Genomic DNA, 18,151 nt, shown 5'->3' on the forward strand with positions numbered 1-18,151 from the left:
TATTTTTAAATATTTTTTATCCTTATATTTTTTTTTAGTTTTTTACTATTTTGAATGAAAACATATAGTTTTAATTTCATATTCCAAAGCAGAACAATTTTATGAGTATTTTGATACATAAAATTCGAATTTAGGGCGAGTAGTTTATGAGTTATAAGTATTTAAAGTTTAGATGCGCGAAGTAGAGTGGTACTGGGTTACCCTGCAAAATGTTTGTCCACCACTCCGCTTGTCACAACCTTAAATAAGTATAACTCATAAACTACTCGCCCTAAATTCGAATTTTATGTATCAAAATACTCAGAAAATTATTCTGCTCTGGAATATGAAATTAAAACTATTTGTTGTCGTTCAAAAAAGTAAAACAATTAAAAAAGAATATTTGTATAAAAGTAGATTTAAAAATATAGTACCGTAATTATAAACTTCAACTATATAGTATACTATCTTACATAAGGGCCGAACTGTTTTCACATTACTTAGCTCACATGTGTCATGCAGCATCGTTTATTTAATAAAAAAGAATCATACAATTTATACAATTTGTTGAGCCCTCAAGGGTCCGGGAACTACCTTCCTCGGCAAAGCTGGTATGTATATGTAGAACACGGGCCTGAGATGGCGAACCGATATTTACAACTTGAATGGGGATATAACATTAAAAAAATATATATATATATAGCTGTAAGGTTTCTCGGGTCGATCTAAGTCCGCCGTCCTAGACATCTCGCCATGAGCACCTCTTTTCAGGTCGGCCTAACCCGCCATCCTCTATGTCTGTTCTTAATCTTCACCACTCGTCGGCCTCGGCTGCTTGCCACACCCTTTCTTCCTGCTCTTTGAGCGTCAGGATCTCCACCGCCATTTTTTAGAAGATTCTAACGTCTCTTCCGCCTCATTTAGTGCGAGACACCTCTCCTGTTGGTCTACAGGGAGGTCCTCGTAGACTTGTCCGCAGAGGATGTCAGGGATGTCTTCGACAGCGGGAGAGCGGCCCAGGCGTGCGCGTAACTCTTCCCGCAGACCGTCCCAGTTCGGGCAGCGGAACAGGGTGTGGTCGGTGGTGTCCGACATGCACGGGCAGTGCATGCACCTCGGGCTGAGAGCTCTACCCCTGCGGTGGAGGTACTGCTGGAAGCAGTCGTGGCCGGGAAGGGCTTGGGTCATCTGGTACGTCCAAGGCACCTTGGGGACGGTCTGGTTAATCCACCGGACGAGATCCGATATAAGCCGGTGAGTCCACTGCGCTTTCCCAGAGCGAATCCACTTGCTGTTTCACTCGCTGACGATAATCTTCCTCTCTCGGCCTTCTTCGTGGAGCACTTTGTCGGAGGTGGCTCGCCCGGTTGGGGTAGCAGCGCAGCTCTGGCCTTCAGTCTGACCCTCTCCGCCGCGATGAGGTCGACTGGTGGCATGCCGGCCAGAAGGAAGGCTGTGTCGTCCGAGACCGTTCTGTACGCCCTTATCTTTCTCAGAGCGGCCACTCTCTGAGGCCTCCATAGGTTCGCCCTGAATTTAGCCGTGACATCAACTGAGTGGGACCAGATGGGAGCAGCGTAGAGGAGCTAACTCCCACCACCGAGCTTATCAGCCCCCTCTTCATCTGGCTGGTGCCGCTGATGTTGGGCATGAGCCTTGTTAGAGCCACTACCGACGCGGACGCCTTTTGGCCGTCATTTCGACGTGTTTCCTGAAGGACAGCCTGGTGTCGAGGATGACACCCAAGCAGCGAATATAGCTGCTGATGGCGATTGGGACGCCACCGATGCGTAGCCGAGGAGGGCTGTAAGCCCACCTCTTTGTAAGCATCACGGTTTCAGTCTTCTGGTGAGCCATCTGGAGTCCGCGGCTAGTCATACATGTCTAAAGCGTGAGGTGACAATAATTATTATGTGATGCTGATACATTAAAATATTAAATAAACAATCATAAATAACAGTTGTATTACTGTTTTGTTTTCTGGTTTGAATAAAAAAAAAATACAAATTAGGTAGCTAGTTATAAATACTTCATACGAGTGAAACAAATTGTTTCAAACAATTCGCTACGAAACGTATTTTTAAAATATATACGATTTATTTAAGCAGTCAGTTTGGTAGTTACCTATTATATATAGTTATCGAGCTACTGTACACTTAGTGAAAACGAACTACTGAGTATGATGTGTTTTATCGTTTGGTTTTCAACTACAGTTATAATGATGTTAATTAGCTATTGGATCTCAATTATTCATTTTTTGAAATATTATGCTGCTTTAGAGCACTTTGTTTCGAAAGTAAATAACAGATTCGATGCACAGGTATGGCAAACAAATTTTACAAATTACTAGTCTTATGAATTTATGAATATTGTAATCATTATATAACGATATAATATAAACATTGGTATGATTTATTTAATTTTTCAGGAAAATGCTCAACAGCAGATAATACGATGGTACTTGTCGGAAGAATTACGTAAAATAAATGAACGTTATACGGTCATAGAAAGTAGAATCGAGGCTTTGATATATGGTATATGATTAGTAGAGTCCGGTTTTTTATGCAAAAACATATTTTTAACAAGCGTATGAAGCTATAAGCTTATAAGCTGTTGGATGGGAGTAAGAAATGTTTGCATTTCATAACCTGTAGAATCTGTCAAAAAAGTTTTTTTTGTATATTAGTGCATATTTTGACTTCAAAGAATATTTCAGAATATTTTAGTTTATGGTACATATTATAGAATATTTTAGCATTTTCCGTAATATTGGATTATATTAAAGGATATTCAGCATATATAAGACAATAATGTAACATAAGATATAATTATATAAATAATGATAAATTATAAATTCATAATCATAATTAATAATCATATTGCATTTTTTTTCTTATTAGTTAGTATTATCAATATTTTGAGAATATTAGGAATATTTTGAGAATATCAAGAATATTTTTGGGAATATTTCATCAATTTTAGCTGCATATAAACATCATATTTCAAACGTTTTAACAAAATATAAATCCGGACTCTAATGATTATTTTACGCCGTTGTATTATGTTTCAATTGCAAAATAATATAATATGTATAATATTTATGTTATCGATTTTATCTAGAAATGAGAAAACGCTTAGAACAAAGATATTCGGCCGGAGATCTACAAGTATTAAACGAGATATATTTTAAACATAATAGTGAATAGTACTGTACAGTCAAAGTTATAGATATTTTTTTTTTTTTTTATTTATTTGATTTCTAGACGTTCGGTGAACCATTGTTTAACGTGGATGAATGATACTAAGACATAATAAATGTCTTAAATTCTTAACCGAGTTTTCATGCTAAATTGTTTAGCTAATCATAAAACAAACCTATATTCAATTTCAATTTAAATATATATTTTTTATTATTTTCATATGTATTTCATTGTATAATTTTTTTAATTTAATCAATATTTACAAGAGTCGACATACCTTATAACCACAATAAAAATAATTATTTATATATTATATAGCAAATTAATTTTTAAATTTTAAAACTACATCGAATATTTTCCACTGCAGGGAGGTTTCTTCATTAAGTAAGAAATTTTTTTGTTCTCGTCACATTCACTTATTGTTCTACCTATCGAACAGATTGTGTAACTAAAAATATTTATAATTAAAATTTAAAAAAACCTATTTAATTAGGGTGATGTTATTTGAAAAAAAAAGATTATTAATATATAGGAGAAGTTGAAATTGAGAGAAATTTTTTTTATTTTTTAATCCAGAAACGAGCAGTATATTCTATTAGCTCATAGCTGTATAGGTATTTGATAAAAATTACACAAAAATAAGATGCTAGTGATTCACGCAATACGTACTATAGTAATCATTCTATAATAAAGTATAACTCTTATAGTCTTGTATATAGTTACTATAGTTAATACAGTCTTGTTGAAATTATATACTTTCTATCCAAAGTATCAGCTATTTCATATATAAATACAAATAGTTTACACAATTATTATTTTGTTTAGTTTAATAAATTTATGTGTTAATCACAGAGAGATCGTTTTAACTCATTTTTAATTTTTTTAATTGATATACCTAGTTATAATTAAGGCCTGTTGCAATAAATATTGTTGAATGCACACATAAAAATTCAATAATATACAAAATCAGATTATTTATTGCACGTCAAAAAAGATTTAACATTTTAAAAACTATTAAACGTATGATAAATTGATAATAAAAGAAATACTCGTGATTATAGAAATAAAAAATACAATTAAGGTTATAATAATGGTTACATCCAAACTATTGCTCTTATGGTTATTATTTAGCATTGGTAAATTATATTATTAAACTTACCTATTTGTATAAATATAAAGCTAACGACAAAAACTTAATTTTAATTTTGAAACGAATAAAGCCAACACGAAATTATAAAATGTGATTTTGTCTTGTAAATTTAGACTCATATTGAAAAAAATTATAAGTAATGATTACAAATAGTCAATATTTGTTACAATAGTATCTAAACTGATGTATAAATAAATAATATTATTTTAACTAAAATAAGTAACAGAGGTAGTGAGGTATATATAATTATGATAATATAGAAATTAGAAATAAGTACCTATAATTGATTATGTTCTGTTGTGTTTTGTACTGTAGTCGTAGTGTGTATTTTTTAAATTTTCATTCTAAACGGGTTAATAGTGTTAAACTATTAATACAGTAATATCCTGTGATATGTAATAGAACAGAAAACATGTTACATTATTAAAATATCAGAAGTATAAATTATAAATTATAAAACTAAAATAAAGAAAAACAACATTGAGAATATGAAAACAAGTTGATATATTATATGTGATTACTGATTTTATGTGACATTGACAATGAAAATAAAAAACGAACAGACACACAATAACAATAATAATATTAAATTATAAAAATTAGTAATTAATAAATATACTTCATAATTTCTAATTTAATAATAGTATGCAATTCAAATAACAATACTATAGACTTAATGTTGAATATACATTTTTTTAAATATATTAATATAGATATTTTAATGCAAATGTATTATATATAAGTGTACTTGGGAGAATATAATTTTGGAAAATAGTTTTTTTTTTTTTTTAAATACTAAACATGCAATTTTGCAAAATTTCTTATGGTGGTTATTTTTTGCAACACTAATAACGATCAATATACACAAATACAAACATTTCAGATGTTACATATTATATTATATCTATATAGGTACATTATCCACGCGTGCACATGCGTAAATCAGGACCTACCTACATAATTATCCCTACCAATCTCTAAAATGATATATATATATATATAATAGGTAATTACACATCATTGCCCGTCATTCAGCGTCGGTCCAACAGTTTTTTTGTACATAGGTACCGAAATCTGTGATACCTTTATTATTGACGAGCTGTACTACAACGACGACGACAAAAGACGACCGGGAAGCCGTCCGACTATACCCACTTCACTGACCTTTTCAGTTTTCATCATTATGTATAATAGAAAGCACTCGCTGAACTGTGAACGAGATCCCGACCCGTTCGACCCTCTTCATAGGTGAACTCGGCGGCGGGTGGTTTTATCTGCATCCCCCTTCGCGCCCCACCAACTACCTGTACACCACCGTCCACTGAGTACCGGGAAATGATCCACGTAACGACCACCCCACAAGCTCAACACTGTCTGCCATTATTCGATTATTTTCGTTCGGAGACCCGTGTGGTGCGCATGAGATCGCACAATACTGAATACGAGGTCTAATCAAAAAGTATCGAGACTGTTAAAAAAAAAAAAAAAATATATTAGATAAAGTTATTTACATTCAATCTCCTTCAAAGTATGCTCCTTCTGAGTCCATACATGTTCTCCAACGTTCCTGCCATTTTTGAAAACACCTGTGGAAGTCATTTTTAGAAACTCCTCGTAGCTGCTCCGTCGCATTTTGTTTTATTTCATCTACATCTTGAAAACGTTTACCCTTAAGCGCCATTTTTATTTTTGGGAATAAAAAAAAATCACATGGAGCTAGGTCTGGTGAATAGGGGGGTTGAGAAACAACTGGGATACCATGTTTAGCCAAAAACTGCTGCACAACATGGGCTGAATGGGCTGGTGCATTATCGTGATGCAATTTCCAACTACCAGACTCTTTAAACTCGGGTCTTTTTCTTCGTACAGCGTCTCGTAAACGGCGAAGAACATCAATGTAGTACTCCTTTGTTATAGTCTGTCCTTTAGGAGCATACTCATGATGAACAACACCTTGGTAGTCAAAAAAAACGGTCAACATGACCTTCACTTGACTCCGAACTTGACGAGCTTTTTTGGTCGTGGTGAATCAGGTGTCTTCCACTGCGAAGATTGTACCTTTGTTTCTGGATCGTAGCCATATACCCAAGTCTCGTCACCAGTTATAATTGATTTTAAAAAAAAATCATCAGATTCGGAACACTCTAGCAAATCAGTGGCGATCTGTTTTCGATTTTCTTTTTGCTCACCTGAGAGCAGTTTTGGTACAAATTTGGCTGCAACTCTTCTCATGTCTAAATCAGTCGTCAATATGGTTTGAACTGATCCAAATGAAATTTGAAACTCATTACTAAGTTCCATAATTGTCAAACGACGGTTACCTCGTATTGCTGTTCGTATTTTTTGTATCATTTCCTCATTGCGGCTTGTTGATGGGCGTCCTTCACGTTCATCACTTTTAACAGTTGTTCTACCCTCTTTAAATCGTTTAAACCATTCAAAAACGCGAGCACGGGACATGGTTTCATCTCCATAAGCTAACAATAACATTTGGTAGGTTTCAGTAGCCGTTTTTCCCAGTTTATGGCAAAATTTAATGCACACTCGTTGTTCTGTATTTTCGCTCATTATGAAATCCGACGGGACGTAAAAACATACTTGACTTAATCGCACCTAGAAGCCGACTGAAACAATTTTAATCTAATCTATGTCTAATATATTTTCCCAACATATAAAGTTAGATTAATATAGCACATGCAAGTTCATACTCAAACTGGTTTACGATTAATCGTATCAGTCTCGATACTTTTTGATTAGACCTCGTAGTTGCAGATTTACTGTAGGTAATGCTACAGCAGTATAGTGTTCGTTAGCAGTCCAGACCGCCGTTCACCATCCCGTGATGGACGTCCTCAGTCGCTGTCGAGAAAATTCCAATAAGATTTCATCTTACCAATTTCCCGGGTTACACGCTTTTGGAGTTTCAACTCACCACAACATTGGCCTGTGTAATATTACAAGTATGATATTTTCGATAACCGACATTTTTACCCCGTACAACCGCCTTTTGTTTGTTTGGTGTAGGATTGATCGTTGATGCATGTGTAATACGTTGTTTACCGCTAACCTTTCGTCGTCCTCAGGTCCTACATGATTAAGACACGAATACTGATCGCCGAGTGTAACATGATGACGCTTATCCGACGCTTCACTGGCTCAGGTCGTAGTTTTGCCTCGTCTACACGATATTCTTGTAAAAATCTATTTTAGGCGCATAAGAAATAATTGTCATGGCTCAAAGACACGCGTGTTTTGTTCCGATTGAAGAAATCCAGAACCAAAGAGGTTATGAGGTTTTATAGTTTCACTAAATCAGTACTGGAAGAAGAGAATAAGTAAGTTCGATCTCTGAGTAACATTTCAATGTAAGTATCATAATGTGTTGTTAAGTTCAATTTTTATTTTTATTTAGGAAGAGATAATATCATGGATATAATGTACACATTCTGCCATCAGATGATGATTACCTAACTATATCAAACTAACTGCATGGTACATAATCTAACTAAATACAACAGAAAAAATATGAATGTATCAAGAAATTTAGATTTAAAGGAATGGATAACTTAAGTACATTGTTTAGTATGTGTCTGAGCATATATAAATAGTAAGTGAATGAACTAACAAAAATGATTTTTTGACATTGGAACCTAGATAAAATTTCTGATGTATTAGTCAAAAATTAAATAATTTATTATTATATATTTATATATAATGTATTATTAATTATAAATTAAAACATAATATATTGGATTAAAATATTAAGGGCAGCTTTTATGCTTTAATCATTTTTTTTTAACTCTTTATAGTTAAGATTAAAAAAATGTTGCTAAAAATATTATACATATTATTAATTAGAGATAGCTTTAAAATTAATTTTTATCTTATGAAAGTAGCACAAAAATGTAAACACAGTTAACATTTTATAAATCAAAAATTATAAACAAGGAAATGATGAAATGACATCGATTTGATTTATGTAGTTTCTGTGGTGTACTTTCCCAAACAAATATCTCACATTTTTTTAACAAATTAAGTTTGTATCTTCTACCAATTAATAATTAATTAAATATTTATTTTATACACATACTTTGTATTTTTTTTTTTTTTTTTTGTTAGAACTAATTTGAGAACTAAATATTGGATACTAATACTTATTCTTGAAATTTATTAATTGTTAAACAAAAGATAAGGATAGTAAATATTTGTGGCTGAAATTTGAATAATAATATCAATTTAATTCTTTAATTTATCGGTAGCTGGCCGTTTTATCTGTTTGCCAAATGCAATAATACAATTAATAATAACAACTAACCTATCTAACGAATGATTTCAAAAATATACTTTTTATCTCTCTAAACTTGTTCGCTATTAAATCTAATTGTGGAATAGTAATTTTTATTTGACAGTTGAAAAGGTAAAACTTTATATATTATACAAAACTTTAGGTTAAACATTTTACTATACTTTGTTAGTTATACATAATATTTACTTAAAAATTCTTTTTTTTCTTATAAATCTGAGAGAGGTATGTAAATCAAAATTTTCATGAGTATCACAAAGTATTGGGATCATTACACAGTCAACTAAAAAAATAGTAATAGTATACAGGTTTTATTAATAAGTAATAACATTTCAATATAATTAAAGATTAAATTACATTTTAAGTTTAAAGTGAATTTATTATAATAATAAAAATAATTTAAAGGATAAAGAAAACAATATTTAAATATTTTTCATACTAGAATATTAAATTAAGAAAATTATTTTTATAAATATCTGCTGGAAAAGTAACAGTTTAAATTATTAAAATGTTATTTTAAACTTAAATTATTATTGCTCATCAAAACAATTTTAATTTAATTTTATATATTGTCAAGATGATTAGTATCTACTATCTATTTAAAATGTTTAAAAGATTTAACTCCAAAATAACATTTTCATATATCTTTTGCTCATATTATTATAATAATGTATTCCTTATTATCAAATAGTTTGTTTTTAAATTATTCTTACATAGTTATTAATTTATGTTTCTGTGAATATGTATATAAATAGTATCATTAAGCGGCAAATTAAAAAAAAATTAGTTTTAAATTTAAATAAATATGTTCTTTTTTTACATAATATAATAAGAACACTACACTTTTACCTAAGTAATAATTTAAATTAACAAATTTTTTATATCAATGAGATTTAATAGGTTAGCATAACTAATAAAATAACATCAGAGTTTTGGTCTAATTTATTTTCTCTAAGTCTAGTAAATAATTGTGATTTTATTTTAATTGTAGAACACTTTAAATTTATTAAGATAATTTAAAGTTAGTTATATTAATATTTTGAATTAAATGCATATTATAAATGAATAACTTATATTTCTTATAATTTAAAAAGAAAAAAAATGAAAAATTTCTAATATATTAATATACTATTTATCAAATAATGCCAAACTAAATTTTTTTTATAATAGTAATGCTGTCATTTATTTACATCCCTCATTATCATGGTTTATTTTAGTCAAAATACTTTTATATATTATATTGATATATATACTATTATTATGTATATAGTATATATTATAGCAGGTAAATTTTTATAATTTTATAGAAGGCATTAATAATAATTTTAAAGAATATAAATTAATACTATTCGATTAATTGTTATTATTGTTACTTATTAATTTATTTTTTTTTATAGAAAGATTTCAAATGGAAATATGAAGAAAGAAAAATAAATGAGCACGATGGATATTTTTTGAAGGAATATATTCTTAAGTTATGGATCAGCAATATTCAAGGTTACCAAAAAAGTATTTATCTATGATGCAGGGTATTTAAAACCAGAAAAAAAAACATTTTTATTCATTAAAATTTGCTTAGAAAGCATTTGGACAAAAATATTAACAAAGTTTATACCTATTAGTTATTTTTTATAAGTTAAAATTAATTTTTCTTTTTTTGGTAAATTACGTAATAAATATTGCTTATATTTAACTAACAGTCAATTGTAATATGCATATTGTCATAATAAATCATTAAAAATTATGGACATTGAATACCATAAATTATGATATGTCCTCATTTTGGTCATCAATACTTGAATCCTCATCGTCTGAAATATTTTTTGTAACAGATAAAAATGTTTTGATAATTTTACATTTTGTTTGATTGCAATCACATGGGTTTGGATGTGTCTCGTGTAAAGAGTCTAACATTTCTAGGTTGATACTGTAATGCCTTGAGTTTGGACTGTTGCGATTAAATTGTACATTAAACATTACAGCATCACCTTCTTCTACTTCTATTTGTGTCGGCAGTACTATGATGGTCTGTTTCCAATGTGTTATTGGCGATGAAGGCGAAGTGCTCAGGGTGGTACCGGTAGTTGGGAATTGTACATCGAACCAAAAACACACTCCCTGGTAAATTCCGCTCTTCTCGACAATGGTTAAATATCGTTGTGCTGCGATATTATCAAGTTGTTGTGGTTGACAATTCTGAAGGTTCAATTCTACAATGGGACTGACATTTTGAGCGAGCATGTTCTCAACTTGAATACTCATGATTTTTGGTCTATTCAGGTATAAACTACGTAGAGCTTGTGCGAAAGATCTCATTTTAACACCACAGACATTGTCCCACTCCGAATAGAGATCTGGTAATGCACACGGAGACGCATAGAGTGTACAATGAGACGGGAACATCAGGCCATCTGGTTTTAAGAATTTGTCTCGCGCCACGATAACGCTGTCCAACATGCTCTCGTGCAACATGTAAAATCCCATCCATTCAGAAACAATAATGTCTACCTGATAGGGCAGAGTGACGTCCTCCACTTTGCCGTAGACCACCTGTAAACGGAAGTGCGATTAGAACAGTCTTTAGCATCGTATTACGCGGCCCGGAAGCGCAGTCTCGTTATTCATTACTCATAACACAATTAATATATTACTATGATATTATTATTTAACATATATGTACACACTTCGATGGTATCTGAAAAATGGTTTTCGGCCACTAGCTGTCGGGCCATCTCGGCCATCTTGCTGGCTTCGACCGCGAATACCTTAGTCGCTCCTGCCTGGGCGCAGAATATGGACAGTATACCGGTGCCCGCTCCCACGTCCAACACGATTTTACCCTCGAACACCGAGCGGCTAGATAGGATAGCATTTTTGTACGTCTCGGTCCTAGCCGAGTCCTGTATCATTAATTTATGGACCTGAAACGCACACGACATTCACTTAGAACATTCCAATAAATTCTACGGGGGACCGCCGGCGGTGGTTTAAATTTACCTCCAGGTCGCCATAGCTCGAAAAATAGGCATCCGCGTCCGGATCGGTATCGGTCATGGTAGAATCGTTGTGTTTGAAAATCTGCGCGCGTGATATTTATAACCTGTAAAATTTGGTAATTGGGTTAAGGTAAACAGGTAGTCTTATCTCGGCCGCCGCGCTATCAGCGTTCGGCAATCACGCAGATCGCGATATACCACAATCGCTATCAGGTAGTACGGACTACGGACACGGATAGAAAATTTCGGCTGCGACAATTAGAAGATTTTATTTTTAATTTTTCGCGACCTTTTAATAAGACAATAAGAAAAAAATAATATTGCGACCAACACATATTATGGCTTTCAATTTATTCAATCGATCCGCAAGCAAAGTGATCAGAAATGCGATCGTGCCGTCATCGACGACGTAAGTAAAGATACACATAATATGTGTATGAGTGTATGGTATGTATATATTATGTACATACTATGCACTTGACTGAAATAAGTATTTTAGAACATTTTGTGTTACCAATTAAGTTTAACATAGAATTTGCGTTTGTAAAAAAGGGCTACGAGAGGGTTGTTCACTGGCGCTGTCCGATCGGCTAAAGAAGACAAGGGATTAGAACAAGTTTATGTCAAAAAAGAATCACTCTTACTGGACACTAATAATGTAATTGGAAAGACGGCCAACACAAGTGTTCAAAATTACATCGAAGTCGATAACAAAGTATGTCACTTAGTTACACAAAAAATGGTAGAATTTAAAATCGGTACATGTATAATTTATTAATTTATTAACTAAGTTATCCAGCGATTGAGTACTTGGGTTTTTATGTGCATATCAAATCGCAAAAAAAAATATTTCTTAAGTTGGAATTACATTGGTTTTTCATTGGTCGACCCAGCACTATGGTATCAGTCTACCGAGTTTTAAAATTTCTAACGTTTAATTACAGTTACTGTACGGTTTAATAATTTGATTCGATTTTATTTTCTACTTATAATGTTTGTACTAATTTATCATTGTTATATCAAAATAAAATTAGGACTACTAAAATCAGGTCTATATTTTAAGCGACCCACTGGAATTTTTTTGTAGCTTGCCGTCTCTGGGCTTGGGTTGATCGACAAATATTTTCCTTTAATGTTTATCTACAAAGCTTATGATGCACTTACCGATGTAGAACCAGTGTAATACTAGTTATAGAAACAAAACAAATTTATCTTTTACATTTAGCTAGTTGCGAAATTCAATTAAAAAAATTAATTAGAGGTGTTAATTACATTGCTGGTTAAAATATAAATGTGTAAAACTCCTATATATAAATAAAATAAAATATCCACTTATAAAGAATTTTAATGTTGGTAGCATATAACTAATAATACATACAATTATTGTTTTAAATTTTTAGTACTTAAGTATATTTTAAAATTATTTACCTTATTAAAAACAAAATTTATTCCCAGAGATATATAATTTTTATCCTGTTAAGAAAAATAGAAGTACATATTTTAAAGTAGGTAATATAAATTATAATTTATTAAAAATATGATTTATGAATGTTGACTTATGTTATATTATTATAAAATATAAAATTAAATGTTTTTCTCTAGACTTAAAAATTACTGAACCGTCTTCAGTTAAAATAATATCAATTAATTACTTGACAAGGGGTTTTTTAACCCATATAGGGTGGTGGTTCACACATAAACTTAATTTCAGCTAATAAAAATTAAATTTTTTTGTTTATTTATATAATTGCTATTGGTTACAGATAATAAAATAGTTATTATGATAGAATATTAATTTTTTGTATTACATTATAATTGTAATAAATTATGGTTAATAAAGCTATTCTATATAAATATAAAATTAAATAAAAGTTATATTATATAAGTGGCAAAGTTTATGGTTGACATTTATCTAATAAAACAATATTCAATCAATTTTGACAAAAGACAATTAAAAATATTTTAGCAGAAGCAAAATAAGTGATAGATTATAATAGACCAAATTTTGCACATATATTATTTTAGATCTCACACAGGTTGTTTGAGTATTAGAATTGAAGTGACAGATAACGGCTATTATATATTATAAAACCATAAAAAGCAGTGACGAAGGCAAGGTATGGCTGAAAAACTTGAAGAACAAAAAATAGGTTTACTCACTGTTAATAATAATAAAATTATAACTGCATATTTGTTTATTTCTGCTTGTAATTGGTAAGAAAAAAGTTGCTTTTTACTATCCGCTGCAGGTGGGCATATCAGTTTTATTTATCCCTGGGACAGTATAGAATAATGCTTGGCAAGAAAACAGCGAATTAATTATAAAATTATTGAGATAGAATATTTAAAACTAAAATATAAAGTTATAAAATTTAAAATTGTATATTATGTACTCACTCAGGACACCTGTGCTGCTTTACCTTCTACTAAGTTGACAAAACTATATAATAATAATGGCTAGTGCTTAATGAATTGGAAAGACCAATAACAGGTTTGCTAATCTTTATTATCTTAATAAGATTTTTTGTTGACAACATACATACATGTTAACCTAAATCATAGGGGCACCCACAGTATTGTGATTTGTGTTAGTGTTAGATCATTTTAAACTAATTTATATAATACTAATTTATGTCTTCTATAATATTATAACTATACTTTATACATTTTACTAATATAATAATATGTTCTTATTGTGATAAAAATTTAATTAATAATTTGTCATAAATCAAAAAGATGCCTGTCTTAAAACATCAATAATGTAATAATGTCTGTTTTGTGGAAATTCAATATATTTTTGTTTATTATTACATGAATTAAAATGTCCATATTAATAATTATTGCTTATTATTAATCACAATTAAATATGCAATGAATTATTAACATTTTTGTTATTATAAGGTATTTTATATTTAATTATATTATACAAGATTATTAACCTAAAACTGTTAGGTAACTTACTAAATGCGCATGGCATATTTTTATAAAATGTATATTTCTCTGTAAATTCCAAAAATATTGTTAGTTTTATTAGATTTTATTACATCAAAATCAAACATTTTATCAAATTATAGTAATTATACTAATTACATTTTCTTTATCTTGATGATTAAATTTAAATTTTGTTTATTTTGAATATTATAGTAAGAATTTATAATCAATGATGATATTAGTTAAAATAAAATAATTTTTATTTGGTTTTATTAAATATTTTTATTTTTTTTTTAAATCATTTTTAAGTAAATTTATTATTTATTAGTTATAACTGAATACCAAAACTTCTTTGAGGTGAAGTTAAAAATTACTGAAAAAGTAAGTTAAATTCATGTTAATTTTTTTATTAAATTGATTTTCTAATTAAATCTTAATTAATGTTTAGAATAAAGTATTATTAATTTTCTTTTAGGGTTTATTTTGACTAAAATCTGATAAATTTAATTTTAAAGACTAAATACATAACCTTTGATCAACCATTATTATTTTTATTATGAAGTACTTTTCGAAGAAATAATTTGTTCTCACAAATATATTGTAATATTTATTATATATTATTAGTGTGACAACTGAATTAAAAAAATATTTGAAATTTCTCTTAAAATATTACAAAATTTTAATTTTGATAAATATTGCTTTTTTTTGTGAGGATTTATCTAAAATTCAATAAATTGATAATAGTATTCTACCATACATTTAACCTAGGTTGAAACAAAAGCACATTTGCAATCAAGATATCAATTAGTCTGTTATTATTATTTTCAAACTATTGTCTTAGAAACCAAAAAAATATATTTTATCTCGATGAACTTAATATTTTTATACAATAATTTTGTTGAAATTGATTTTAATGTAAATCAAAATGGTGTATTATATTTATGGTGTTTTAAATTATAATAAGTAAGTAAGTACTAAATAACTAAGTTTTATAAGAAGTCATAGGTAATTTGTATCTCTACTAGCAGTTTTGTCTTAAACCTAGTTGCATCTTTAACTGTATATTGTAAAAGTATTAATAACTATTGATCTTATAATTTAACAGACAAAATAAGAGTAATATTGGTCATATATTGTTTTTCCTATTACTATTATTTCACTAAAATAATCATAAATAAAAAAAACTGGTATACCTAAATAATATTTTTTGAAATATGCATTTATTAATTCTTAGTATATACCTATATATATTTAATAATTTGCTTAGGTTAAAAACATTTTTAAATATATTTTCTATAAACTAAAACTTAAGTAGAATAATAATTTTAATAATAAATTATATAATTACACACACACAAAAAAAAAAAAATTAAATGTAAATAATTTTTTATAATTATGTTCTTGTTCTTATAATGATAAGAATAAACAATAAAACTAAAAGCACACTATTAAAACTGGTGAACGAAAATTTACTATGTCGTACGTGTGTAAGACGGAGACAACAGCTGCTGCGGGTGAGACGTTCTCTTAATCTTTTGTCAGTGACATATTATATTTATATATATATATATTTTATATATATTTATATTATAATATTTGTTCACGTAAATATTAAACAGCTATAATTTGAAGATTTTAATTAAACATAAACTATTACTTTTAATATAAAATATAAGTATCAAGTATCAATGTATCCATTTTCTAATTATGTTTAATTATTTAAAAAAAAAAAATTTATTTAATTAATATTTATATTATATCAGTTTTGTAGTAAAGTATTATTTGTATGTTAAATTATTATGTAATTTTCTTGTGTCTCATTTTAGTAATAATAGTTTGTATGGGCTAAAAATAATTAATTTTAAATTTTAGGTTCTCAGTAAAATTTTCAACATCCACATGTTTGTCATTTTTTGAATTTTCTTATTATTTAGGTAGATTTGAGTTCTGTGACCGGTGTACCTGAAGAACATGTTAAAACTCGTCTAGTAAAAATCAGTAAAGCTACCAAAAATGTCATGCAATCCGGTACCGACAACACTCATAATTGGGTGATGGAATTTGATAACAGAGAACGTTGGGAAAATCCATTAATGGGTTGGACATCGACGTAAGTTCATCTTTTTTAATACGATATTATTAATACACAAACATAATGAGATGGGTTATATTTTTAGTGGTGATCCGTTGTCAAACATGAAGATTGAGTTTGTTGAAAAAGCTGATGCCATCAATTTTTGTGAGAAAAACGGATGGAAATGGTATTTAGAAGCTGAGTCCAAGACCAGGCCAATAAGATCAAAGTCTTATGCAAACAACTTCTCATGGAATAAACGTACAAGAACTTCTACTAAGTAAACACACACACAGTATTTGTGTAATAATAGTTAAAGCGATGCCTGTAAAAAAAAATATATATATTTAATTTTCAATCTAAAACCTGTTACTATAGTGTAAATTAGACACACCGTTTTTTATAGGGTAATAAAATTCAATACTCATTTGTTGAAATTTGTGTCAATTTTTTTTTATTTTTTATTTTATTTTAACAAAAAAATCAATATTATACAAAATGTCAAAACGTAATATATCAAACTTAACTGTCTAACAGTTGAAAATATTGAAAATACAAGAACAAATATATGACAAAAGGATTCTTATAATAATAATAATAATAATAACCATAATAATAGTTGTTTGATTGAATAAGTCATTCCAAAAGTACAACATCAATAATCTCGATAGTACTGTTATCATGAAACACGTGAAAATAATATTATTTTATACGTATTAATTAGTAATTGTATTTGTACATACGTAAAACTATATTAATATAATAATATCTTGAAGACTTGAACGACTACCTCAAACCAGCAAGAGTGCAGTTATAATAAGTTTGTTAATTTAAAAAACTAAACTAGCAATAAAAAAAAAGGTTTCTTAAAAAAAACCTACCTAGGTATATAATAATATTGCTATGCATACTCTGGTATTCACAATAAAAATGTGATAACACTTTTCAAAAATTAGGTAATAGGTACTTACACCGTATCTACAACATTACAATGTGAGTGTATAGTTAGATTATTAATTATCATACTTGTTAAGTTTCAAACACTTTTTATTTTTATTTCAAGTACATTTCAACTACTTTTAGAATAAAGCATTTCAAATCCACGTTTTTATGTTTCGTATTTAAATACAAATAAATACGTAAAATATTAAATTCACGAGGATTTAATGCATTTAGCATTAAGAAATTCTACGGAATATCATAGGTATACTTACAAAACGTAGAAGTAGAATAACGCTAATGATAAGTTAATAATTCCAAGTAGGTATATTCAAATACCCTAGTGAAATAATTTAAAAAAGTATTTTAACAAGTATGTTAATCATTAAATTTGTTATTATGACGATTACGCAATACGTACGCAGTATCACGTTGAAATTAATGAAAAAATAGAATCTATGTAGCTAAAATCGAGGCACAGTGGTAAGGTCTAGGCACTATATGTGTGTATAATATGTACAATTTATAGATAGTATAATATAATATTAGTAACAGTATATTATTATAATATTAAAGTCT

The 18,151-nt window shown here is 29.0% G+C and overlaps 3 protein-coding genes and 1 long non-coding RNA gene across 4 annotated transcripts; 2 read left to right on the forward strand and 2 right to left on the reverse strand.

Moving 5' to 3' along the window:
* Positions 1-6,299: 6,299 nt before the first annotated feature.
* LOC113551179 (protein GVQW3-like) lies at positions 6,300-6,927 on the reverse strand. Its single transcript, XM_026953263.1, has 2 exons — positions 6,651-6,927; positions 6,300-6,590 (listed from the first exon to the last, which is right to left on the reverse strand). The coding sequence occupies exons 1-2, from the start codon at positions 6,895-6,897 to the stop codon at positions 6,316-6,318; spliced, it is 522 nt and encodes a 173-aa protein (XP_026809064.1). The 5' UTR covers positions 6,898-6,927; the 3' UTR covers positions 6,300-6,315.
* Positions 6,928-7,093: 166 nt separating this feature from the next.
* LOC113551180 lies at positions 7,094-10,157 on the forward strand. Its single transcript, XR_003405110.1, has 4 exons — positions 7,094-7,289; positions 7,354-7,664; positions 7,742-7,936; positions 10,030-10,157. It is a non-coding gene; the product is annotated as an uncharacterized LOC113551180 (long non-coding RNA).
* Positions 10,158-10,252: 95 nt separating this feature from the next.
* Positions 10,253-11,792, reverse strand: LOC113551177 (probable protein arginine N-methyltransferase 6). Its single transcript, XM_026953261.1, has 3 exons — positions 11,630-11,792; positions 11,317-11,553; positions 10,253-11,182 (listed from the first exon to the last, which is right to left on the reverse strand). The coding sequence occupies exons 1-3, from the start codon at positions 11,684-11,686 to the stop codon at positions 10,397-10,399; spliced, it is 1,080 nt and encodes a 359-aa protein (XP_026809062.1). The 5' UTR covers positions 11,687-11,792; the 3' UTR covers positions 10,253-10,396.
* A 34-nt stretch (positions 11,793-11,826) lies between these two features.
* Positions 11,827-17,080, forward strand: LOC113551178 (NADH dehydrogenase [ubiquinone] iron-sulfur protein 4, mitochondrial-like). Its single transcript, XM_026953262.1, has 4 exons — positions 11,827-12,037; positions 12,181-12,343; positions 16,494-16,669; positions 16,737-17,080. Exons 1-4 carry the CDS (start codon positions 11,967-11,969, stop codon positions 16,915-16,917), a joined length of 591 nt encoding a protein of 196 aa, XP_026809063.1. The 5' UTR covers positions 11,827-11,966; the 3' UTR covers positions 16,918-17,080.
* Positions 17,081-18,151: the final 1,071 nt, after the last annotated feature.

Source organism: Rhopalosiphum maidis, chromosome 2 (assembly GCF_003676215.2).
Source record: "Rhopalosiphum maidis isolate BTI-1 chromosome 2, ASM367621v3, whole genome shotgun sequence".
Taxonomy (NCBI): Eukaryota; Metazoa; Arthropoda; class Insecta; order Hemiptera; family Aphididae; genus Rhopalosiphum; species Rhopalosiphum maidis.

Bases quoted from the DNA above. Each gene is read 5' to 3' on its own strand.
- LOC113551179 (XM_026953263.1), bottom strand. From the start codon at position 6,897: ATGAGCGAAAATACAGAACAACGAGTGTGCATTAAATTTTGCCATAAA. The intron at 6,591-6,650 runs GTAACCGTCGTT...CATTTGGATCAG, and splicing joins AATACGAACAGCAATACGAG to TTCAAACCATATTGACGACT.
- LOC113551177 (XM_026953261.1), bottom strand. From the start codon at position 11,686: ATGACCGATACCGATCCGGACGCGGATGCCTATTTTTCGAGCTATGGC. The intron at 11,554-11,629 runs GTAAATTTAAAC...TGTGCGTTTCAG, and splicing joins CGAGCTATGGCGACCTGGAG to GTCCATAAATTAATGATACA. The intron at 11,183-11,316 runs GTGTGTACATAT...TTCCGTTTACAG, and splicing joins ATTTTTCAGATACCATCGAA to GTGGTCTACGGCAAAGTGGA.
- LOC113551178 (XM_026953262.1), top strand. From the start codon at position 11,967: ATGGCTTTCAATTTATTCAATCGATCCGCAAGCAAAGTGATCAGAAAT. The intron at 12,344-16,493 runs GTATGTCACTTA...CTTATTATTTAG, and splicing joins ACATCGAAGTCGATAACAAA to GTAGATTTGAGTTCTGTGAC. The intron at 16,670-16,736 runs GTAAGTTCATCT...TTATATTTTTAG, and splicing joins TTAATGGGTTGGACATCGAC to TGGTGATCCGTTGTCAAACA.